The sequence below is a fragment of the Carcharhinus amblyrhynchos genome, chromosome 4, assembly GCF_965287045.1.
Source record: "Carcharhinus amblyrhynchos chromosome 4, sCarAmb.v2.hapA, whole genome shotgun sequence".
NCBI lineage: Eukaryota > Metazoa > Chordata > Chondrichthyes > Carcharhiniformes > Carcharhinidae > Carcharhinus > Carcharhinus amblyrhynchos.
The window spans coordinates 102248571-102275473 of NC_137327.1; the positions used below are offsets into that span (position 1 = coordinate 102248571).

The following is a 26903-nucleotide window of genomic DNA, read 5'->3' on the forward strand; positions in this document are numbered from 1 at the left end:
GTGGTTTGTAAGATTTGCCTTTGATTTAGTTATATCTGCCATTTAATATGTAACTTATAGTTTATAATCAACCCCAATTTGCCTGTAATTCATGTTTCTTAAATGCTGATCTGGATTTTGGGATATTGGTGTTTACCTTAGACAATGTTTGTTTGATTCTTTTGTTTTGTTACCGGTCACAACTGTGCTTGTAACAATAGTGAAAGAAATATATTTTGAGAAGGTTTTGAAGACGGGGTAAGAAGTAGCACAGCGAAGGATTAATAGAAGGAATTTCCAAAAGTAAATCCCAGGAAACTGATGACATCACCATTGATAGTAGGCTGGCAAAAGTGAACAAGCTGTTAATTATTCCAATCAGTACTTCTCCTGGGCAGAGCCGCTATACAGCTCCGTCTAATGGTCAGCTCTACTAACAGGTCTCTGTGTCACCAATTGACAGTTAGGAAAATGGATAAAAGATTGCCTAAATGCCCAACAAGTGGATGACAAGTTTTTGCCTAATGCTATATGAATGACCAGTCATAAAAGTAGTTTGACTATTATTACGTTTCAGTTTAGAAACTCCAAAGAAGCCTGCCTGAATCATAAGTTTTACATCTTGAATTTGGATAGGATAAGCATGAGATGATTCAAATGACCAAGTAGGGAGCTTTTATCAAGCAAAGTTTATTTAAGAATATAGTTAACATGTATAGTAAGAAAATTATGGTGCTATGTAATGAGGCGGGTAGAATTAGGGACCTTGCGGTGAAGGATCCTCTTGGAGAGAGTGATCATTGCATGGTGGAGTTTCTGTTGCAGATGGAGGAGGAGAAAGTGGGTTCCCGGACACGCGTCCTTTGTTTGAATAGAGGGGAGTATGGTAGGATGAGAGAAGAATTGGCGAATGTGGACTGGGGGAGCGCGTTGGAAGGTAGGTCTGCTGAGGAGCAGTGGAGGATCTTTAAGGAGATCTTTCTTGGTGCTCAGCAGAAATTTATTCCGATGGTCAAAAAGGACAGTAGGAGGAGAGGTAATAAGCCATGGATAACGAAAGAGGTGAAGGAAAGTGTTAAATTAAAAGCGGAGGAATTTAGAGTAGCTAAGAGCAGTGGGCGAGAAGAGGATTGGGAAAGGTTTAAATGTCAACAAAGATTGACAAAGAAGTTGATAAAGGAGGGTAGGAAAAGCTATGAAGCTGAGCTAGCACTTAATATAAAAAAGGATAGCAAGAGTTTTTATAAATATATAAAAAGGAAGAGGCTGGCTAGGGTGAACGTTGGTCCTTTAGAGGATGAGAAAGGGGAGCTAGTGGTAGGGGATGGGGATATGGCTAAGGTCTTGAATAACTTTTTTGTTTCTGTCTTCACGGAGGAGGACGTGAATAATTTGCCGGGTGTTAGCGATGGAAAGGTGGTAGGACTGGAGGGTCTTAATGACATTACTGTTACTAGAGAGGTGGTGCTCAACAGACTGGAGGGGCTGATTGTGGACAAGTCCCCAGGACCGGATGGAATGCATCCGAGGGTTCTGAAAGAAATGGCGGAGGTTATAGTGGATGCCTTGGTGGTTATTTTCCAGACGTCGCTGGATTCCGGGGAAGTGCCGGAAGATTGGAAAACGGCTAATGTTACGCCGTTGTTTAAGAAGGGTGCCAGGCAAAAGGCGGGGAATTATAGGCTGGTTAGTTTAACGTCTGTGGTAGGTAAAATGTTAGAATCCGTCATTAAGGAGGAAATTGCGAGGCATCTTGAAGGGAATTGCTTGATAGGGCAGACGCAACACGGTTTCATTAAAGGGAAGTCGTGTCTGACAAATTTACTGGAGTTCTATGAGGAAGTGTCTAGGGCAGTGGATAGAGGAGAGCCGGTGGATGTGGTCTTTCTGGATTTTCAGAAGGCGTTTGACAAGGTACCTCACAAGAGGTTATTGCAGAAGGTCAGGGGACATGGAGTTGGGGGTAGGGTGTTAGCGTGGATAGAGGATTGGTTGTCAAATAGGAGGCAGAGAGTGGGGGTCAATGGGTGCTATTCGGATTGGCGGTTGGTGACTAGTGGGGTGCCCCAGGGGTCGGTGCTGGGGCCTCAGCTATTTACCATTTATATAGATGATCTGGAGGAGGGAACCGAGTGCAGGGTGTCGAAATTTGCTGATGACACCAAGATTGGGGGAAAGGCAAATTGTGCGGAGGGTGTGGAGAGTCTGCAGAAGGATCTAGATAGGCTGGACGAATGGGCCAGGAAATGGCAAATGGAATTTAATGTTGGCAAGTGTGAGGTGGTCCACTTTGGTAGGAAGAATGGTAGGAAGGACTATTACTTACGTGGCGAAAAACTGCAGCAGGCGACGGTGCAGAGGGACCTCGGGGTCCTTGTGCATGAGTCGCAAAAACCCAGCTTGCAGGTGGTCAGGAAGGCGAATGGGATGCTGGCCTTCATAGCGAGGGGGATTGAATATAAAAGTAGGGAGGTCTTGCTGCAGCTGTATAGGGCATTGGTGAGGCCGCAGCTGGAGTACTGTGTGCAGTTTTGGGCGCCGCACCTGCGCAAGGATATTTTGGCCCTGGAGGGAGTGCAGAGGAGGTTTACTCGGCTGATACCGGAGTTGAGGGGATTGAGCTATGAGGAGAGGCTGAATAAACTAGGCTTGTACTCGTTAGAGTTTAGAAGAATGAGGGGAGATCTCATTGAGACGTATAAGATGATGAATGGGATGGATAGGATAGAGGTGGAGAGACTCTTCTCGCTCAAAAAAGACAGTAGGACTAGGGGGCACAGCCTCAAGATAAAGGGGAGGCGGTTTAGAACGGAGTTGAGGAGGAACTTCTTCACTCAAAGGGTGGTGAATCTCTGGAATTCTCTGCCCGTTGAAGTGGTGGAGGCTGCCTCGCTAAATATTTTTAAGAAGCGGGTTGATGGGTTCTTGATAAGAGAGGGGATTAAGGGTTATGGGGAGAGGGCGGGAAAGTGGAACTGAGCCACGACAGATCAGCCATGATCTTATTGAATGGCGGGGCAGGCTCGAAGGGCTAGATGGCCTACTCCTGCTCCTATTTCTTATGTTCTTATGTTCTTAAAATTAGCAAGAAATTTTATCAATTACATACAAGAAACAAAACAATCACTATAATGTATAACTCTTAATGAATATCTCTGATGTGTTCCAATTAAAACTAAGATCTAATAAACAAAACCCTTTAAACAGATTTATCACTGCACAGCTAGAGCTCACGTGAAACTGGAATCTAGTTCCCTGGGTTGAATGCTGATTTCAAATAATCTTGAAAATTCAGAGCAGCTTGTAGTCTACAAAACACTATAATGTAAATTATTTACTGTAGGATGGCAAACAAGATATGCTTTCAGCTAAGTGGTAAAATTTTAAAAATGAAACTGGGAGACATCTTCTGGTTATGCTTGGTGAAGCTGCATTTGGAGTTCTGGTCTTTATGCTGTCAGAACATAAGAACTATGAGCAGGAGTAGGCCACCTGACCTCTCAAGCCTACTCTGCCATTCAATAAGATCATGGCTGATCCTTCTGTGGACTCAGCTCCACTTACCCGCCCGCTCACCATAACCCTTAATTCCTTTACTGTTCAAAAATTTATCTATCCTTGCCTTAAAAACATTCAATGAGGTGGCCTCAGCTGCTTCACTGGGCAGGGAATTCAACAGATTCACAGCCCTTTGTGTGAAGAAGTTCCTCCTCAACTCAGTCCTAAATCTGCTTCCCCTTATTTTGAGGCTATGCCTCCTAGCTCTAGTTTCACCCACCAGTGGAAACAACTTCCCTGCTTCTATCTTATCTATCCCCTTCATAATCCTATATGTTTCTATAAGATCTCCCTTCATTCTTCTGAATTCCAATGAATACGGCCCCAGTCTACTCAGTCTGTCCTCATAAGCCAATCCTCTGAACTCCAGAATCAACCTCGTGAATCTCCTCTGCACCCCCTCCAGTGCCAGTATATCCTTCCTGAAGTAAGGAGACCAAAACTGTACACAGTACTCCAGGTGTGACCTCACCAGCACCTTATACAGCTGCATCTTATAATCTCACTGTTTTTAAACTCCATCCCTCCAGCAATAAAGGACAAAATTCCATTTGCCTTCCTAATTACCTGCTGCACCTGCAAACTAACTCCTTGAGATTCCTGCATAAGGACACCCAGGTCCCTCTGCACAGCAGCATTCTACAATTTTTTACCATTTAAATAATAGGCCATTTTGCTGTTATTCCTACCAAAACGGATGACCTCACATTTATCAACATTGTACTCCATCTGCCAGACCCTCGCCCACTCACTTAGACTATCTATATTCCTTTGCAGACTATCAGCGTCCTCTGCACACTTTGCTATTCTACCCATCTTAGTGTCATCTGCGAATTTCGACACACTACACTTGGTGCCCAACTCCAAATCATCTATGTAAATCGTAAACAATTGCGGTCCCAGCGCTGATCCCTGAGACAACACCACTAATCACTGATCGCCAACCAGAAAAACACCCATTTACCCCCACTCTCTGCTTTCTGTTATTTAATCAGTTCTTATCCATGCTAATACATTAGCTGTAATACTGTGCACCTTTATTTTAAAGGTGGAAGGATGTGGAAGCTTTTGAGAGAGTGCAAAGAATGTTCATCAGGTCTGGTCTTGAGGGCATTGGCGATGAGGAGAGGCTGAGTAAACTAGGATTATTTTCATTGGAAAGACAAAGGCTGAGGGGAGATCTGATAGAAGTCCGAAAAATTATGAGAGGCGTAGACATGGTGGATAGTCAGAGGCTTTTTCCCAGGGTGAAAGTGTCTATTACAAGGTGGGGGGAGGGGGCACAGGTTCATGGTGAGAGGGAAAAAACTGAAGAGGGATGTGACGGGGAAACTTTTCACGCAGCGAGTGATGAATGCCAGGAACACACTGCCAGAGGAGGTGGTGGAAGCAAGCACATTAGCAACATTTAAGAGGCATCTGGATGAGTACATGAATAGAAGGGAATAGAGGGATATGGACTGAGTAAGGGTAGAGGTTTTGTTTTGTAGTTTAGTTCAAGCATCGTGATCAGTACGGGGGTGGAGAACTAAAGGGCTGCACTTTTCTTCTTATTTGTTCTTCATTGACACCTTGCTGCATTAAGAGCAGATGAAATGTGATGTTCTCTAAGCAACGAGGATAGAGTTACCAGGACTGAGCTCAGAATCCTAGTGAAGCAGACCAGGATCACTGTGAAACAGACCAGGATCACAGGAAAGCACCCCGGGATCGCGGTAGAGCAGACAGGGATCACAATGAGACAGACCATGATCATAATGAAGTAGACCGGGATCTCTGTGAGGCAGATAGGGTCATTGTGAAACAGACCAGGATCACTGTGAGGTGGATCAGGATCAGTGTGAAGCAGACCGGGATCACAATGAAGTAGGCCGGGATCACTGTGAAGTAGACCAGGATCACTGTGAAGCAGATCGGGATCACAGTGAAGTAGACCGGGATCACTGTGAAGTAGACCAGGATCACTGTGAAGCAGATTGGGATCACAGTGAAGTAGACCGGGATCACTGTGAAGTAGACCAGGATCACTGTGAAGCAGATCGGGATCACAGTGAAGTAGACCGGGATCACTGTGAAGTAGACCAGGATCACTGTGAAGCAGATTGGGATCACAGTGAAGTAGACCGGGATCACTGTGAAGTAGACCGGGATCACTGTGTAGCGGACCGGGATCACTGTGAAGTAGACCAGGATCACTGTGAAGCAGATCGGGATCACTGTGAAGTAGACCGGGATCACTGTGAAGCGGACCGGGATCACTGTGAAACGGACCGGGATCACTGTGAAGCGGACCGGGATCACTGTGAAACGGACCGGGATCACTGTGAAGTGGACCGGGATCACTGTGAGGTGGACCGGGATCACTGTGAAGTGGACCGGGATCACTGTGAAACGGACCGGGATCACTGTGAAACGGACCGGGATCACTGTGAAGCGGACCGGGATCACTGTGAAACGGACCGGGATCACTGTGAAGCGGACCGGGATCACTGTGAAGCGGACCGGGATCACTGTGAAGCGGACCGGGATCACTGTGAAGCGGACCGGGATCACTGTGAAACGGACCGGGATCACTGTGAAGCGGACCGGGATCACTGTGAAACGGACCGGGATCACTGTGAAGCGGACCGGGATCACTGTGAAACGGACCGGGATCACTGTGAAACGGACCGGGATCACTGTGAAGCGGACCGGGATCACTGTGAAACGGACCGGGATCACTGTGAAGCGGACCGGGATCACTGTGAAACGGACCGGGATCACTGTGAAACGGACCGGGATCACTGTGAAGCGGACCGGGATCACTGTGAAGCGGACCGGGATCACTGTGAAGCGGGCCGGGATCACTGTGAAGCGGGCCGGGATCACTGTGAAGCGGGCCGGGATCACTGTGAAGCGGACCGGGATCACTGTGAAGCGGACCGGGATCACTGTGAAGCGGACCGGGATCACTGTGAAATAGACTGGGATCACTGTGAAGCGGACCGGGATCACTGTGAAACGGACCGGCATCACTGTGAAGCGGACCGGGATCACTGTGAAGCGGAACGGGATCACTGTGAAGCGGACCGGGATCACTGTGAAACGGACCGGGATCACTGTGAAACGGACCGGGATCACTGTGAAGCGGACCGGGATCACTGTGAAGCGGACCGGGATCACTGTGAAGCGGGCCGGGATCACTGTGAAGCGGGCCGGGATCACTGTGAAGCGGGCCGGGATCACTGTGAAGCGGACCGGGATCACTGTGAAGCAGACCGGGATCACTGTGAAGCGGACCGGGATCACTGTGAAATAGACTGGGATCACTGTGAAGCGGACCGGGATCACTGTGAAACGGACCGGCATCACTGTGAAGCGGACCGGGATCACTGTGAAGCGGAACGGGATCACTGTGAAGCGGACCGGGATCACTGTGAAACGGACCGGCATCACTGTGAAGCGGACCGGGATCACTGTGAAGCGGACCGGGATCACTGTGAAGCAGTGGACTAGGGTCACTTTCAAGCAGGTCAGGATAACTGTAATATTCACACTGCACAAGTGCCAGGCAATGGCCACCTCCAAAAGAGAAGATCTAACCATCACCTCTTGACATTTAAGGGCACCACCATCACTGGATCACCACTATCAGCACCCTGATAGTTACCACTGACCAGAAAGCTGAACTGTTCTAGCCATATAAATATTGTGACTACCAGAGCAAGTCAAAGGTTAGGAATCTTGGGGCATATAACTCACTTCTTGAGCCGCCCCCCCCTCTCAAAGCCTGGCCAACATCTACAAGGCATAAATCAGGAGTAGGATGCCTGGATGGGTATCGCTCCAATTACACTCAAGAAATTCAACACCATCCAGAACAAAGCAGCTCACTTTATTGCTATCCCTTCCATAATCATTCAATCCCACCACCACTGATGAACAGCGATAGCCGTTTGTACCATCTACACGATGCACTGCAGGAAAACAGCGGGTTTCCTTAGACAGCACCTTCCAGAAACCACTGCCACCTGGAAGGACAGTAGCAGCAGATGCCTGGGGATAGCACTGCCGGGAGGTTTCCTTCCAAGTTACTCACCATCCTGACTTGGAAATCTATTGTTGTTCCTTCCCTAACACTGGGTCAAAATCTTGGAATATCCTTCCTAACAGCACCGTGGGTGTGCCTACACCTCAGAGACTGCAGTGGTTCAAGAAAGCAGCTCAGCACTACCAATAACATTATGAAACAATAACCTAATGACAACCATTTTCCAAGTTGACACATGAAACAGGCCACCTGAGGTACCAGAGCGTGGGATTGTGAGATCACATGAATAGCAGTTGTTACATTGAGAGGAGCAGAACATTGGGAAGAAAATGAAGAAATAAGTTTCTTTTGCTTAAAGGAACTATCAAAAGGGGTTGTATTAGATATGTTTTTAAAAGTAGTCCTGGCGAGTAGAGTTCAGAGCTCCAATTTCACAATCGCAGGTTGACAGCCAGGGGGCCACTTGTGTCAGACAGGAGTAGAGTAGTGACCCAGCATCATCTGCACCTTCCAGCCTACCCGCAAAATATACCCACCTTGTATGTAGTGGTCCTTACATGTCAGGCTAATGAGATTATGAAATAACCCCAAGCACCACCTTTTTTCTTTATTCATTCGTGGACATGGACGTCGCTGGCTGGCAAGCATTTAATGTTCATCCCTGGTTGCTCTTGAGAAGGTGGTGGTGAGCTGTCTTCTTGAATCACTGCAGTCTATGTGCTGTGGGTTGACCCACAATGCCGTTCGGGAGGAAATTGCAGATTTTGACACAGCGTCTGTGAAGGAAAGGTGATATATTTCCAAGTCAGGATGGTGAGTAGCTGGGGGGGGGGGGGGGATCTTGCAGGTGGTGGTGTTCCCATGTATCTGCTGCCCTTGCCCTTCTAGATGGAATTGGTCATGGGTTTGAAAGATGCTGTCTAAGTATCTTCAGTGAATTGCTGCAGTACATCTTGTAAATTGGAGGTAAAGACAGTAGAACAATTGGCTTACCTTATGTGCTCTTTAGCACGAAAGAGAAGCGCAAGAGAAGTGACTACCCATCATTTGATTTCATCCTCAGGCGGTTAATTTAATTTTGCATTGAAATTTTGTGTAAGAACTTAATGTGATGTCTAATTCAGGAAAGCAGTCAGCTTGCATTTTGCTTTGAGACTTTGAGGAGCATTCTGCAGAATAGACAATAAAGTCCAGACTCCTTTATTTCACAGGAAAAGACGGGCCAGAGTTGGATTGGAGAAGCAAATGAAACACCATGTGAAAATCCCTGAAGCCACACCTCACTCAAAAATCATCCCTTTGAAGCGTATAACTAATACCATCAGTGCTCAGGTATGAACATAAAGGCAGATTAACTGCAGTACTGTGGCATTTGATTTTTCATAGAGCATTTGGTTATATATTATTTAATGATCTAAATCACCCAATCAGGGTCGGAATCCCTACATCTGACCTTGATCAAACAAAAAAAAAATTCATCTTTCTCCCAATTTTTCTGGCCAATTTTCCTACAAAGGATCGTGCAAGACTTGGTCAATGCTGGAAAACCCAGAAACATGAGCAAAGGGAATCTGTGCAGAAGCTATACTCTCCTTTTACTGCACTGTTGTATTCTGTTCAATATGGGACATTTAAACAATGTTTCAGTGTTAGCGAGTGAGTGTTGTAAGGTGGGTGAGGTAAATGGCTAAGGGGATAGTGCGATAGCTGGGTAGCACGGTAGTTGGGCAGGATGATGAGGTCAGGTCAGATCGTGTCAGGGTGTTCAGGAGGAGACACGAATCAAGACAGGAGACGAGTGATGTGGAACTCTTCAGGATGAATCAGGGTGAGTCGGAGGGTGAATGGGTCGGGGGGATCAAGGATTACTGGGGAACAGGGGGATGGGGGGAGAGGATTGGTCTGTTGTATAGTTAACTGCAAGTTGCCCACTAGGATTTTTCTGTCTAACATTTCCAAGGTAACTATTCAGGGAAGTAAGTCATTACTGTCCAAATTCTCCAACTCTAACTCAGAGACATTTTCAGAGGACCCTGGGGAACTCGAAAACTGTCCATCAGAAGTTCAAATTTCTCAGAAAATCCCCACAGAATTGGGGACTTCCGAGGTGGTTTCCCTAACACATCTTTGGGAGTATATCCAGTTTCCAACAATCTGGAGACCAGAAGATCTGGGTGAATTTTTATGCAAAATGCCCTTGTATTCTACTTTAACGCAATCAATAGCCGGTTTACATTGAACCTACAGTGTAGAAACAACTTTAACATATTAAAATGTCAAAAATTGCTCCATAGGAGTTTTATGAAATAAAGTTTAGCATCAGGACATGTTTAGGGCAGTTGACCAAAGGCTTGGTCAATGGGGTATGTTTGCAGAAGCATTGTAAAAAAGGAGAAAGAAGCCTAGAGGTGGCGATATTTATAGAGTGCATTCTGGAGTTTAGGCCTCGACAGCTAAAGCTGCAACTACAGTGGTGGGCTAATTAAAATCAGGGATATGTGAGCAGCCAGAATTAGAGGCATGCAGACATGTTGGGCAGTTGTGTGGCTAGCATAGGGTACCAAGGAATGACAGCAAAGCCATGGAGATGATTTGAAAATGGAGATGAGCATTTTAAAATCGAAGTGTTACTTGACTAGGAGTTATGGTCAGTAGGCATAGCCGTGGTGGTGAATGGAACTTGGTGCTGATTAGCATTTAGGCAGCAGAAAATTGGATGGCCTTAAGTTTCTGAAGGATAGAAGATGGGGGAACCAGTCAGATGTGCATTGAAACACTGGAGCCTGAACCTAAGAAAGACATGTTTTCCTCAGCCGATGACCTGAGACAGGAGTGAAGTTGCATGAAATTACAGAGGTGGAAATAAGTGATCTTGGTACATGCATGGGTTTATATGGACATAAATACCAAAATTGTGAACAATTTGGTTCAGCCTCAAACAGTTGTCAGACAGAGAGTTGAATTGGTCTATAGGGAGCATGATTATCGACAGGGACTGAAGACAATGGTTTCTATTTTCCCAATAATTACTTAGGAGAAATTTCTGGATGTCAGCCAAGCAGTATAACAATTTTGAGATGGTGGAGTTAAGAGAGATGTTGGTGTGGTAGAGCTGAGTGTTATCTGTATACTTACCTAATTGGGCATCCTATGTTTTTGGATGATGTTGCTGAGGGGCAGCATGTAGATGAGAAATAGGAACTGGGCAAGGATAGGTCCTTGGGGGGACGTAACAGTGCAGGAATAGGAAGGGAAGATATTGCAGGTATTTCTCTAGCTATAACAGGGTAATAAGAATGGAATTGAGTGAGTGCAGGCCTGCCTACCTGCATGGCAGTGAAGCAGCACTGGGGGGAGGATGGTGAAGTCTGTTGTCGAAGGCTGCAGGCAGATAAAGAAGGGCCAGGAGGGATAGTTCAAGTTGGTCTTCATCATGTGGAATGCCATAACTGACTGTGGTAAGGACTGCTTTCAGTACAGTGTGCAGGAAGAATTCTGATTTGAGGGATTTAAACATAGAGTACACTCTGATTTCTCTTGATCCTATAAATATTTTAGTGTCACAAGTCGGCTTGCAATGAAGTCCCAGGAAAAATGGACACATACTTTGGGACAGCAGCATGTTAAAGGACGTAGAAAAAGATAGGGGTATTGAATATGAGGACGTCATTTGCAAGGTCAGATAGATTCAGGATTTTTTTTGATGAGGGGGTGATAAGGGCAGTTTTGAAGGAGAGGGGAACAGTGACAAGTGATAGAACCATTAGCAATAACAGCAACACGAGGCCAGGAAGGGAAGTAAGATGGACAGTGGTTCCATGGAGGTAGGGTTTAGAACAGAAAATGGATCTCATGGACATGATGAACTTGGAGAAGACAGGAGTGTGAATAGGAGAGAAACTAGAGAAAGCTCTGATTCCAGGGTTAGGACAGGGAGAGCCTTTGAAGAAGTTTGTCCCAGGAGACTAGTGAGACAGAGGAAAACAGGCTATGCAGCCCCGCAGATTTATATTAGCGTTTACGCTTCACACCAACTTCCTCCTAACTCTATTCCTCTAACTGTATTTGCAGAATCTTGTAATTTTCTAATCCTTTCTCCTTCTATTCCCCCATCTATTCCCTCCTATCTGACTTCCCCATAAATATATTTATGCTTTTATTGCAATTATTCATTGATGTAGCGAGTTCCAGATTCTAATCACCTTCTGGGCAAAGATGTTTCTATCCATTTCTCAATTTATGAGTGACTATTTTGTATTTATAACTTTTTTGTTTTTCTCCCTCGGCCCCCACACCTCCTATCATAGAATGAAAGAGTGATACAGTAGAGACTGAGGCCATTCTGCCCATTGAACTTGTGCAGGTTCTTTGAAAGAGCTATCCAATTAGTCTCACTAAACCCCTGCTCTTTCCCCAGAGCTCTGAAAATTATTATTCCTCAAGTATTTGTTCAATTCTCCTTCTTTTAAAATTATTGTTGAATCTGCTTCCAATTTCTCTCAGCCTGGAAGAATGGTAGTAGCAAGTCTAATAATAATTTTCAAAAGAGAATTTGATATATACTTGAGAAGGGAAAAAACCTGCAGACCTGTGAGGAAAAAATAAGAATCTGCAATTAAATAGATAGTACAAGCTCTACAGGCCAAATGGTCTCTTTCCAATGCTGTATGATTCAATGTTATTTGCCAAGAAGGATTTCTTAAAGAAGTTTTCCAGTTACATATTCATACACCGGGGCTGCGATTTTATTCTAGTGTTTCTCCATCACTCTATCGAAAGCAGAGCAAGTGCTTTCTCTGGGCAGGAAGGAAAATAAATAGAGCAAGTTCTCATTCTTGCACAGCCTCTTCAGGCAGTTAGGGCGACAGTGAGATTAAGGATGTGAAGACTGCTCAACCTTTACAAAAGCCTGCAAAACTTATGTGATAGAGGGGGACCTCAAAAGGTGAGAAAGTGGAAAATTTGCCGAAGATTAAAGACAGATGTTTGGAGATTTTTCAGGCGAGGGTATATTTTTACCTCAGCAATGGTGTTGATTTTACCCACCCCTTTAATGCTAAATTCAATGCATGGTGTACATGGTGATTCACCACTCCAAGAGGGACATATACCACTGTTGAGACTGCAGGAAATGTGCATCATACAGTGATTTGTAATTCTAAGTACGTCTCCATTTTATTGTGTCAGGATGAAGAAAAAATCAAGAATGCCTTTGTGACTAAGAGAAAGAAAAAACTCAGATTTGATGGAAGCAGTCTGACTTTGTCTGGAACCAGGAGGCTGCCTGATGAAAGCAATTCCCCTTCAGAAATGAGGAGCAATGTACAGACACCAGAGCAAGAGAGAAGAGAGGGGGATGATGAACAGCTAGATAATTCTCACTCAGTGGAAAACAACACGCCAATACCAGGCTCTTTAGACTCAGGAACTATCTCAGGTACAACAGTTTTAAAATTTATTTATTAGTGTCACAAGTAGGCTTACATTAACACTGCAATGAAGTCACTGTGAAAATCCCGCTAGTTGCCACACTTTGGTGCCTGTTCGGGTAGACTGAGGGAGAATTTAGCATGGCCAATCCACCTAACCAGCATGTCTTTCGAACTGAGGGAGGAAACCAGAGCACTCAGAGGAAACCCATACAGATACGGGAAAGAGTGTTCAGACTCCACAAAGACAGTGACCCAAGCTGAGAATCAAACCCAGGCCCCTGAAGCTGGGGATAGAGCAGGTGAGAAGCCTGGGTAAGCCATCTGTCAGAAAGTTGGTGCAGACTCAATGGGCTGAATGGCCTCCTGCTGCACTGGAGAGATTCCCTGATTTGCTCCAAATAGCAAGTACCTGGAGAAATTGTGCTAACCACAATGCCGCTGTGCTGCCCCAGCACACTCTGCTTGCTGCACATCTGAAATCTCATGAAAAAGATCTTTTATCAAACAGGAAGTGTACGAGTCTCCCTGTCAAATGAAATCCAATGCATAGTCACAAACAGGGAGAAGCTTGGTCCTTAGGATTTCCATGCAATGAGAGGGACACAGAAATAGTTTACTTCTTTGGAATATTCCAGAATGGACAGTTTCAGTTGGAAGTCAGCTGGAAAGACCTGTACAGTGTCTCTCAGAGGACGACTATTATGTAGGTAAATATAGAGAAGCCATTTTGCACACAGCAAGATCCCACAAACGACATTGAAATAAATGATCAGTTAATTTGTTTGTGCAGGTGTTGGTTAAGGGAAGAATCTTTTACCAAGGTACCAGTAGAACTCACCGCCCTTCTTTCAATAGTGCCAGGAATCTTTAATATTTCAACCCTTACGTTGTTGTTACTCGTTGCTGACTCACTGAATTTATGGAAGCGTTACCCTCGATTTCTGCATGTTGTAACATTTTACTACAATTCCATTTCCTTGTACGTTTAATTCTCTTTTTAATTGCCATATGAAGGTCAACAGGAGGAAGAATTCAGTGCTCAACAGTCATTGCTCTGCATGTCAGACTAGATAACGCATTTACGTTAGCATCCTGAGCTAGCATATTTAAAACATTAACTCATTGCAGTACTTCCTGGTGCAATTGTACTCAATCCATACAGCAATTGTAGGCCTTCAGTACATAATGAAATTGCTTTGCACTGTTGCTGTTTATCAGAGAGTGTCCTTGTTAGTCAGTCAATTAATTATATAACTTATCAAAATAGAATTTTTTTTAACTTTTCATTTTCCTTGTTTAGGATATAATGAACTTGCCTTAATCAAAGTCAGAAATGACATCCTGGCATGAACTTTAGCTTCCAGTTCAGGAGGGCAGAGTTGGGACATTTCCTGGCTCCGCAAAACCTACCCAGGAAAAAGCGCCCCAGAAATTGGGATTTTGCGTTCCAGGATAGCAGGGTTCTCTGAGAGCTGAACCGAGCAACCCCAGGATGAATACAGAGTGCTGAATGAGGAGGCAGAAGGCCTGCCTTGATGCACCTGAATTATGTCAAAGATTTTTTTAAAAGCATTAAAATATAAAATGACTCTCACCCCCACATGCCCTCTCATTACCCACACACACCCCCATTGTCCCATGCATGACAACACATGCCACTTCATGTCTTCTACTCACACCCATGTCACCTCATAGTCTCCATGCCAATGTATACCCCTCGACCAACCCTCATAACCCTTAGACCCTCATTACCTTCCTCATCCTTTCAATCACTCCGTAAAAACAATCTCTTTGGCCAAGTTTTTAATCACCTGCTCTCCTATCTCTTTGACTCAGTGTGGCTTTCTGAGTGATTCCATCCTTGTGAAGCACCTTGTTATATTTTTCCACATTTAAGTATTAAGAACCCAGCTGATATTAAATGCTATGCATTCTAAATCCCAGAAGGGAAAATTGGAATACCAGATTCTAACAGTACTCTTTGCAACTGCGTATAATGTGCAGAAAGAAGTGGAAGACCAGGGAAGAATGTTAAGATCTTGTAATAACGAAACAAATGAACGTTTATTAACAGTAAAACACAAAACATTAAATGCAACTAAAACATATGCATAGCTATGTAATGGCTATGCACATTACATTTAAATTTGGCTTAGTTCCAAATCCCTCTACTTTCCTAACCTCAGAGCTAAACTTCCCTGACAACATTTTACAGGTTTTCAATTTATAGACAAAATCCAGCAGTAGTTACCACACTTGGCACCTATATCTCTCGTGGGGTTGTTTCTGGATTAGAATTGAGACAAAACGGCTGTTCAAAAACAATTTCTCCAGGTACTTGCTATTTGGAGCAAATCAGGGAATTTCTCCAGTGCAGCAGGAGGCCATTCAGCCCATTGAGTCTGCATCAGCTCTCTGACAGATGGCTTACCCAGGCCTTCTCACCTGCTCTATCCCCATAACCATTCACATTTACCATGGCTAATCCATCTAACCTATACATCTTGGGACACAACGTAGCTTTGTGCTGTGTGTAGCTGTGATCTGTATAGGATGAACTCTGCCACTGATATACTGCTTTTTCTTTTGATCTTTTCTTATGTGAACTACCTGTCTCAGATTATTTTTTTCAATTTAAAATTATTTATTAGCATTACATGTAGGCTTACAGCAATTAAGTTACTATGAAGCTCCCCTCGTTGTCACTCTATGGTAAGTGTTTGGGTACACTGAGGGAGAATTCAGCATGGCCAATGCACCTAGCCAGCACATTTTTCAGACCGTGGGAGGAAACTAGAGCACCCAGAGGAAACCCATGCAGACACAGGAGAATGTGCAAACTCCACACAGGCAATGACCCAAGCCTGGCACAGCAAGGCAGCAGTGCTAACAACTACGCTACAGTGCCACCCCCCAGAGGTTCTTCTTAATGACGTTTCTTACATGAGCTCATCCTTTAAAATATAAATGCGATATTCACCCTCGTCTTCTCTTTTGAACTTTTACTATTTTTGCTTTAACTCCTGAAATTCTACATCTTACTGTTATCAATTTCTCTGTGGTAAGTAACTATTTACAGTTTTACTAGATTAATCCACGTATCAAAGACCTCAATTCCTTGACCTCAGCCAACCTACGTTCCTATTCAATTCCCATTTAAAAATAGTTTGCTCTATTTTAATCATTCCCCACCAGAACACATTTCCAATTATTAGATTCTTTAATTTAATTTTACCATAACTTCTTGACATAAAACATTACATAAAAATAGCATATGGTTGAAAAAAAATCATTAAAACTACCAATCAAGTAAAGCAAAGGATTGGATGTACTGGGGGAACTGGAAGCAAGCAGTATATTTCTGATGCGGCACAGTGGCAAAGCAGTTAGCACTGCTAATTCACAGTGCCAGTATTGCTGCCTCACAGCGCTAGGGACCCAGGTTCAATTCTGACCTTGGGTGACTATCTGTGTGGAACCTGCACATTCTCCCCGTGTCTATGTGGGCTTCCTCCAGGTGCCCCAGTTTGCTCCCACACTACAAAGATGTGTAGATTAGGTTGATTGGCTGTGCTAAATTGACCCTTAGTGTCAGGGGGATTAGCAGGGTAAATATGTGGGGTTACAGGGATAGGGCCTGGGTGAGATTGTTGTTGGTGCAGGCTTGATGGACTGAATGGCCCCCTTCTGCACTATAGGGATTCTATGATCCTACGCACATTGTAGCGATCATTCTTATTGAAGTTTAAGATGTCCCTATTCACTGTCATCTTTCCAAATTTATTGAATCCATGTTTATACCTTCCTCAATTCGGTTCACTGTAAACATTTATTTTAAAATGGCTAACTTTTCTTCATAATTGTTCCTGCTTGCCATATTTGTTTCCTGTTTAAAGACGAGTGCATGGAGTGGGTGCGGCTCAGTGCAATAAGTGAGAACTTATATAGACAGTATAAATCATAATGCTTCTACTTTTGTGGCATCAGCTAATTCAAAGTCCATCGGAGCAAATCCCGTAATTTACTCTTTGAGTTTCACTGGGGACTCGTAATCCGTTTATAATAAAGGAGATTTGTTGCAAGTTATGTGTCAGGGGTCAAGACAATAGCAGAGAAGGAAATCCATTGTAAACCACGTTCGGTCCCAGAAACTGAGCTTTAATTGGAGTTAATGAATGATGAGGCGTAATTATTATAATGTCACTTGACAGTTTTTGAAAATACAAGGTAAACAGGTTGCTTTGTTGCAGTTTGGGTTTAAGGTCATGGACAAATTTTATGATTTTATCTCTTTTTTAAAAAAATCTGGCTTAGATTCTGAAAAAAGAAGCAAAAGGAAGAAATTGAAGAAGAAAAGCAAAAATAAAATCAATTCAGCTGACACCGAAGATAATTTTTCCAGAAATGTGAATTTAACAGCACCTCTGGGTAAGGCTGATTGGTTGATTTAAATGGTTGATAAATGAGCAGAACAACATCAACAACTTGTGTTTATCTAATGCCTTTCACATAATAGAAAAACCCAATGCAAAGGGGCATCGTTTTAAAAAAAGACACAGGGCAGGATTTTCCGTCCACCCCAAAACCAGATAATCCCATCCCAGGTCAAAGGACCTTTGCATGGTCCTGTCGCTACGATTCCTATGGCGGGCAGGATGGGAAAATTCCAGTGACAAAGTCATAGCAGGAGATATGGGAGCAGATATGATTTTAGGAAGTATTTTAAAGGAGAAAAGCAATTTGGAGAGACAGAGAGATGTTGGGAGTGAATTGCAAAATTTTGGGCCATAGCTGAAGACTCAGAAACCAGAGTTGGAGCGATTAAATTTAGAGATGCTCAAGAGGCCTGAATTACAGCACAGATATTTTGGAGGATTGTGGTGATGGAGGAGATGGGGAAGGGCGAGGGTGTGGAGGGATTTGAAAAGAAGCATGAGAATCTAGAAATCAAGTCATTGTTTAATCAAGAGCCAGTGTAGGTCACCGAGAACAGAATAGCATTTGGTGCAAGATAAAACAAGGGCTGTGCAGAATATGGGATGACCTTAAGTCTGCAAGGGATAGAATGTAAGAGACCAGCCAGAAGTACATTGAGATAATGAAGTCTGGAGATAACAATGCAAAGGACAAGCGATTCAGCAATAGGTGAGCTGAGATAGGGGCAGTCATATAATGTTGCAGTGATAACAATAAGTGGTCTTAATGATGATATGGATATGCTACAAGATGTACCAGGAACTCACCAAGTTTCCTTAGACAACACCTTCTAAGCCCACAACCACTACCATCTAGAACATAAAAACATAAGAACCATGAGCAGGAGTAGGGCACCTGGCCCCTCGAGCCTGCTCTGCCACTCAATAAGATCATGGCTGATCTTCTAATAGACTCAGCTTCATTCACACGCTCGCTCACCATAACCCTTAATTCCTTTACTGTTCAAAAATCTATCCATCTTTTCCTTAAAAACATTCAACGGGGTAGCCGCAACTGCTTCACTGGGCAAGGAATTCCAAAGATTCATAACTTTTTGGGTGAAGAAGTTCCTCCTCAGCTCAGTCCTAAATCTGCTCCCCCTTATTTTGAGACAATGCCCCCTAGTTTGAGTTTCATCCACCAGTGGAAACAACCTCCCCGCTTCTAATCTTTTCCCTTCATAATTTTATAGGTATTCATAAGATCCTCTCCTCATTCTTCTAAATTCCAATGAGTATAGTCCCAGTCTACTAGTCTCTCCTCATAAACCAACTCCCTGAATTCCGGAATCAACCTAGTGAATCTCCTCTGCACCCCCTCCAGTGCCTGCGTATTCTTTCACAAGTAAGGAGACCAAAACTGTACACAGTATTCCAGGTATGGGCTCACCAGCACCTTATACAGCTACAATATAACCTTGCTGTTTTTAAACTCCATCCCTTTCGCAATGAAGGAGAAAATTCTATTTGCCTTCTTAATTAGCTGCATCTGCAAACCAACTTTTTGTGACTCACGCACAAGGACATCCAGGTCCCTTTGTGCGACAACATGCTGCAATTTGTTACCATTTAAATAATAACCCATTTTGCTGTTATTTCTACCAAAATGAATGACCTCACATTTACCAACATTATGCTCCATCTGCAAGACCCTCGCCCACTAATTTAAATTGTATCTACCTCTTTGCAGATTTTCGGTATGCACTTTGCTCTACCACTCATCTTAGTGTCATCTGTGAACTTTGGCACACTACACTTGGCCCCCAACTCCAAATCATCTATGTAAATTGTAAACCCACCACCTGCAAGTTCCACTCCAAGCCACTCACCATCCTGACTTGGAACTATATTGCGGTTAACCCCCGTACGATCCGGAATGGCTGATACTTTTTCAGGCAGAGTGCATATGGGGATGGGGGGCCTGAGAACAGGTCTAAAAGTCAGACCTGAAACACTGCCAGTTTCAAGTTTGCCCAGCACTTAGAATCAAAATGGTAAAATGGGCCCCATGGACCTAATGGGAAGTGCCTGGAAAGGTTAAATTTCCAATGAGCATTTGCCCTGTTCCCCGAGATGCTCTGTGAATATCTCTGACTTTGGGTTAGAGTTGGAGACTGTGGATAGTTCCATGGGACTTACCTGAATAGCTACACAGGAAAGATTATACATACAAATATCTAGTTTAACATCTGGGTAACTACATGACTGACCCCCAACCCTGACTATATCCTCCAACCTGCATCCCTACCAGACCCAAGTATTCCCCTGATCTCCCCAATTACTCAATCACTCAATCTCCTGACTACCCCACCCTACCCCTATGACCTGACAATGCTCCCAACCCATCACGACTATCCCTCAACCTCGACAACTCCCTTACGCCCAATAGACCCGCTGACCCACTGATTACCCTGGCCACCCAATTATTCCTGATCCAGCCCAATCTGACTATCCCCTCCCCTCTGATCTGACTCAACTCAACCATGCGATTCACCCCCCGACCCCACCAACTGCACTTACATATACCCCCAACCATCTGAATACCCCTCAGAACCTACCCACCCACCCCACTAAACAAACCCAACATGCTCCAACCACCCAACTACACTCGGACTGCTTGACTACTCACCTGACTGTGCCCCTAGCCACTTAATGCCACCCCTGATCATAAGATTATCCCATCAGCTCCACTCAACTGAATTGCCCAATTATTCCTCTGACCAGTCTCAGCAAGACTAATCCCCCCCACACCCTTTGACTATCCAAATGTCCCCTGACTATACCTCAGAGACACCTGACCACTCCCTGATCAACCTACCACCACTTACCCACCATACCCACCTTCCCCCTTACCCATGCTCTCACCTATTTACCAACATTGTGCGGCATTATGGTATAGTCATTCACACTGCTGCCTCACAGCACCAGGGTTTGATTCTCAACTTAGGTCACTTTCTGTGCAGAGTTTGCATGTTCTCCCTGTGTTTGCATGGGTTTCCTCTGGTGCTCCAATTTCCTCCCACAGTTCGAAAGATGTGCTGGTTAAGTGCATTGACCATGCTAAATTCTCCCTCAGTGTACCCGAACAGGTGCCGGAATGTGGCAACTTGGGGATTTTCACAGTAACTTCATTGCAGTGTTAATGTAAGCCTTACTTGTGACACTAAGAAATGAACTTTAACTTTATTTTAACATTAAGACTGGCTATTTATCAAACAGCAGCTAGTGTTATTGAAAGGGGTCATGTTCTGTCCTTTCCCAACTCTACACCATTGCAGCAGAATTTGCCACGCTGCACGTTTCTGGGAAAGTTCGACTCGGAAAGTTCCAGCATCAATACTCAGCAGTGTCGAGCTGGGGGGATCTTCAATAGTCAGACAATCATTGCTGCTGCTCAGAAGACCCATTATAAATAATTGTACAGCAAAACCCTGCATACATTTCAATGTTAACTGCTAATGAATTGAGAAGATTCCACAATAGGCACTTCAGATTCACCTAATCATTCTCTTTTCCTTTTTTTAAATCCCTTTTAGATCTCTACAGAAAAGCACTCCTTGCATTAAAGACAAGACCACGAGCTAACAACCAGACAGTTTAATCAATTAAACTGTAAGGATGGGTATCCAAATGAGTATCTCAGGGTTTTTCAGTCACTGGATACTCTCCACATTGAAGCATGCGAACAGTTGATACTTCATTTGAAACCCTTGCTTTCTTAAACTATATCAATCTTGGAGATGGTTCAGTAGGATAGGTGTCTTTCAATAAGTGCACAAAACAATTTTTTCTATAAGATTTCAAAAAAAAATTGACAAATCATGCAATTTAATAGTCAGAAACCAAGATAAATTTATTTTCCCATGACTCCTCAGAAGTAGGAGACCTTAAACCCTGGCTGCCATTTACACCATATTGTAATTCAAGGACACTTCACAACTCCTTTATGATCTATGAAGTACGTCTTTTCTATTCCATGTTGCCACATTCTTCTGTTGTTATATTTTGTAATCTTTGTTTCATGCTTAATGTGTTTAAAGGAAAAAATATTGACCTGTTTGATAAAGGGAGCTAATTAGGCTAATAAAACACAAAACCATGGATATAAAAACACTAACACAATATTGACTTAAGAGTGAATGATCTTAGGCTATGGAGAGTGCTGACAAGGGCTGTTGCTATAGAAGACAGCTTTATATGAATAACAAGTATTTATCATTTACAACATGTAATTTGAATTTATAAAGTCGATGCAGTTTGCTTTTAGTGACACTTTGTGAAAGCTTCAGCCAATGGCAAAACTCAGCGCAGGGCTTGATGGATGAGGCAGGGGATAGTGCCTGCATTCCAGAGGACAATAGTTCCACTGAAAGCAGTTACATTATCAGCAGTGGGTGGGAACAAGATGGCTACCAATGCCAATTTGATGAATAAAGCTATACAGCTCCGAGCTGATAACGCAGTGGAAGGCAGGCATAAGCGATTCCTTAGGGTCGGACAAGTGTCACGTGGGTTCAATTCGGTGGGAATCATTCTCACATTTCGCTGTCCAATGACTTATGTTGCTGGGCAACAGAAGGAGATAACGTCCGTAATTACTAACAAGTGAAATCCCATGAGGTCAAGATGTGTACTGTTATTGGCTGGAGTTCATGACAAGATGATTATTGACTGATTTGTTTTAATGCTTATTGGATAATGCCCGCTGGAAAGGTGGACAATATGATTTTGTAACTGTATAATTGTCCTTGCGAGGGCTTTGTATCTTAGAGTGACATTGGGCTGCCTGCATTCTATACCTTGAATGCTGGGCTACCTTACATCATTCTCCCATTTGATCGTTTGGTTAAATAAAGTCAGGTTTTAAAATCAGTACACTGTGTTTCATGAGCCTTTGTATTAGCTTAAATTTAGCAATGCATAGCCTCGAGAGAAAGACCTTGGTGACACTGTTGCATAATCTTTAATGTAATAAAGAGAGGTACCTAAATATCTGCCAATGTCTCTCACTCCATCAGTATCCAATGCTTGGCACTGCTTTTCAGGAAGAATGTGCAGGTTTTAGAGAGGGTACAGGAAAGATGGATGTGAATGGTTTCATGGATGAGAAACTGTAGTGACAAGTAGAGATTGGAAAAGCTGTGGTTGTTCTCCTTAGGGAGGATAAGGTTGAGGGGGGGATTTGATAAAAGTGCTCAAGGCAATGAGTGGTATAGAAAGTATCGATAGAAAGAAATTGTTGATTTTGGCAGAAGGTTGGAAAACCAGAGAACACAGATTTAAGGCAAGTGGGGGCAAAAGAACAAAAGGAAACATAAGGAAAACCTTCATGCAATAGTTGTTATGATCTAGAAAGCAATGCCTCTGAGTATAATGGAGGCAGAGGCAATAATAGCTTTCAAGAGAGGATTGCTAAGCACCTGCAGAAAAAGGAAATTACAGGCCATGGGTAGAGGGTAGAGGATTCATGACTAGCTGAGTTGCTCCTGCAGCATGCTAACAGCTTTATTGGACTGAATGGTCTCCTTCTGTACTGTAATCATTCTGAGATTCTATTCTATGATTATTCATAAAGAGGAAAGTTAAAAACTTCTCAGCTTGCACCCAATTATATAGTTATTGGAAACATCTAAGATTCAAGATGATTTTGTAACACTTAATTATTTAGACTTGCCCTGCACCATGTTGTTGACTGCAGCAACTTTAAAAAAACTAACTTTGATCTAAGCAAGCATATGTCATCTTGAACTGCACGTTAACAAGGATTGCACATACATCAGATATTTCCTTATTGGCTCAAAGATGAATAATTTAGTCTCAGATAATAGATTGTATCAAACAGGAACTACACAAACATTTCAATTTAAAGATTGTAAAAAAAAGGGTCATAACAAGAAAGAACAAATTTGCATCATTATCAGCCAGGAACAGATAGCCATGGTTATTTAATGGTTTTTGAATGACAATTTCAATAATTAAAGAGCATTTTCAGCATGGTGCACTCTACAATTGATTTGGGATCTGTGTGAACAAAGTAATCAACATTCAACAAGCATAAACTTCATTATATTGATATCTCTCTGAAAATATGAAGTTGCAAAACATAGGCATAAAAAATACCGGATACAGTTGTAGCTTGCCCATTCAATTATTAGTGAATTTTTAATCACATGATAAATTTTAATTCATGCTAAATAATGGGCCCGAGTCGCCCATAAAAATTCTAAGTGCTGAATTGGCAGGAAAACTGTGTAAATCACTATTGTTTTCTCAGTAGGAGTTCAGGTCAAATCTCCCACAGTCTGTACACTGCAGAAGCGCAGAGAATATCATTAAAAGCTTACGAGGAGGCCAGAGGGGCCTATTCACACCAGAGTCTGACAGTTCCGGGCCTCTGCACATGCTCAGTGGCACCGATCTGTCAGCCTGCCGTTTGCTGGCCAGCTCAGTCGCTGAGGCAGACCCCTCCTGAGAGGCAGACTGCCTTCCCCGACCCGGAACACCCCTGATCGCTGGCCTTACTGACCTCCCCTCCACCTGTGAATCACTGACCTACCTCCCCAGGCCAACCCCGATTTCGCTCACCCCAGGCCAGATCTATCCCCACCCAATGACTGGGCCTAAACACCCGCCCCACCAATGACCAGTCTTGATCACCCTCCAGATTCCCTCTCTCACTGATCCCAATACAGGGCAGCAGCTGGTTCCCCCCCTCACTGATCATGCCCCCAGTAGACCTGGTCTCCAGTATGCCCTGCCCTCTCTGGCCCTGCTCCCTTTGTATTGCTCAGTGTTCAGTGCCAAGGTGCCCAGTGGGCAGTGCCAATGTGTGCCTTGGGCAGTGCCAGTGTGCCAAATAGGCATTGTTAGACTAGCACTGCCCAAGGGGCACACCCCTCCTTGCCCCCAACCTCCTGGGGGACCCTCAGTTGCCTCTGCCCACACCAGCAGGACGAGGATGCCTGTTCCCCATTAGTGGGAAGCAGTTGTTAACCCCACTGGTAGGAACCACTCGCGGCAGTGGGTGGAGATGCTAGCGGGTCTGGGGACTACTGGAGACTATCAATTTCCATGAGATTGCCATATGATAATCAACTCCATGCTGATTTCTGGCACAGAGCTGAATGCCTGGAAGACTCGCAACCGGCATCCAGCAAAAGATCCCTGCTGATGCCTCCCAGCCCACTGCTCTGCTCAAACAATGCAGTGAGCCTGGAGAATCCCGGCCATGGTTGCTCGCCGTGCTCAATTGGCAGTGCAGCAAACAGTAAGCACAGTTCATCAATGAGTGGAAAACTTGAACTGCACTCTATCCACCATCTTAAACATTCATCCCCTTTCATCAGAGACACACCATGGTTGCAGTGTGTACCATCGATAAGATGGTACAATGGTAAGATGGAGAAAATCACGAAGGCTTCTTAAAACATTTTACAAACCTGCAACCTCTAACATCTAGGCAGGCAAGGACAGCAAATGCATCGGCACACCACCACCTGCAAGTTCTCCTCCAAGTCTCTCACTACCCTGACCTAGGAATATATTGCCGTTCCTCCATTGCTGCTGACTCAAAATCCTGAAAAACCCTACCTAACCACATTGTGAATGTACCTACACCATACAGACTGCAGAGGGTTCAAGGGGGCATTTCACCACCACCTTCTTAAGGCCAATTAGGGATAGACAATGCTGGCCTTGCCAGCAACACTCCCATCCCATTAGTGAATTTTAAAGAATCCTTAAATGCTTTAGGCCAATGATTTTTTAAAATTATAATCACAACTGTATGGATACATGACTATAAATTTTCACAAAGCAAAGTTCCACAAACTGCAAAGAAATAAAGGGCCAGGTAATTTAATTTTGCAATATTACTTGGGAAGTAAAAGGTGTCCTGGACACTCGGGGATCCCTCCTACTCTTCTTCAAGCAGTCCTGTGGGGTCATATACATCCAGCTGAGAGGTTAGATGATGTGGGCAGCACGGTGATACAGTGGTTAGCACTGCTGCCTCACAGCGCCAGGGACTCGAGTTCAATTCCCTGCTTGGGTCACTGTCTGTTTGGAGTTTGCACATTCTCCCCGTGTCTGCATGGGTTTCTTCCAGGCACTCCAGTTTCTTCCCACAGTGTGAAAGATATGCTGGTTAGGTGCATTGATCCAAACAGGCACTGAAATGTGGCAACTGAGGGAATTTCACAGTAATTTCATTGTTAATGTAAGCCTTACTTGTGATATGGTGTGGCAAAATCCAAGCTTCTTTTGGGGCTATTCTTTGAGTATCTCATAGTAACTCCTTTCAACCTTAGATAGAGAAACCCAGAGTACAAACATACTTTACTGGGTCTGCAAAATCTGATAAATCCCTTTGCAAAGGAAAAGAATCAGTTAAGATTATTACCTTTTTCTGGAGAACCTTTTATATTTTAGTAAGTTACAGCCAGATTAGAATTTCTTTGGATATTAAAAGGGTCTGAGCAAAAACTCCTCTGTCATGTACTCCCCCACCAGAAGAGAGTGCGGAGTTGGGTTCGTCAAGTTATTGATATAGAAAATTATGTGAGACGGTATGAATTTAAAAATACATAAAAATTTATTTAAAAACCGAACGTGCAATTCAATGCTTATGAGGCGAAAACAAATAGCAACACTCAGCAGATTAAGGAAAGAAGAAAATAACTAGGTCTTATTTCTAATAGAGAATCAAAGTTTAAGCTTTAGTTGTTAAGGAGGAAATACTTTTTAAAAAGGCTATGCTGTGATGCACGGTGGCACAGTGGTTAGTGCTGCTGCTTCCACAGTGCCAGGAACCTGGGTTCAGTTCCTGCTTCGGATGAATATCTGTGTGGAGTTAACACTTTGTCCCTGTGTCTGTGTGGGTTTTTTCCCATAGTCCAAAGATGCACAGATTAAGCTGATTGTCCATGCTGAATTGATCCTTAGTATCAAGGAGATTAGCAGGTAAATACATGGAGTTACGGGGAATTGTTGGTACAGTCTCATTGGTCCAAATGGCCTCCTTCTGCACTATAAGGATTCGATGATTCTATGAAAAATTAAATTAAATTAAGATTGTCTTAATCCTAGAGTGAGATTGTCTCTGTTCATGAAACAAATCTGAATTGTTTTTAGATAATTAATCGTAAATTTTTGAAGCTGCAAAATTTCTTACATAAAGAGCTTGCTCTTTGTTTGTAAGGTGGCTATGAGTATTAATGTTCATATCTGGTTAAAAAAAATACAACCTGTTATAACTGATGTAATTGTCCAATTCCATGAATTCATTGCCTGACTTGTCTTTGGATGGCAAGACCAAGCTAACGGTGATGTTGGTCAACATTTTCACTGAGTCAAAAGATGGTTTCATGTGAAGTAACACGACATGGAAGCAAAAGTTCTCTGTGATTGTGGTTTTGGTTATCACTAACA

General features: G+C 43.6%; 1 protein-coding gene across 2 annotated transcripts in view; it reads left to right on the forward strand.

Annotated features, from left to right (window-relative positions):
* LOC145342687 (ADP-ribosylation factor-like protein 13B) overlaps positions 1-22329 on the forward strand; it is a 46200-nt gene extending 23871 nt beyond the window's left edge. The window contains exons 7-10 of one of the 2 annotated variants that reach the window (XM_080188244.1): positions 8779-8899; positions 12755-13004; positions 17314-17427; positions 21011-22329. In XM_080188244.1, coding sequence (XP_080044370.1) covers positions 8779-8899; positions 12755-13004; positions 17314-17427; positions 21011-21075 — 550 coding nt within the window. In that variant the 3' untranslated portion in view covers positions 21076-22329. The remainder of the gene's footprint in view (positions 1-8778; positions 8900-12754; positions 13005-17313; positions 17428-21010) is intronic. The other variant, XM_080188245.1, reaches the window with a different exon arrangement.
* Positions 22330-26903: the final 4574 nt, after the last annotated feature.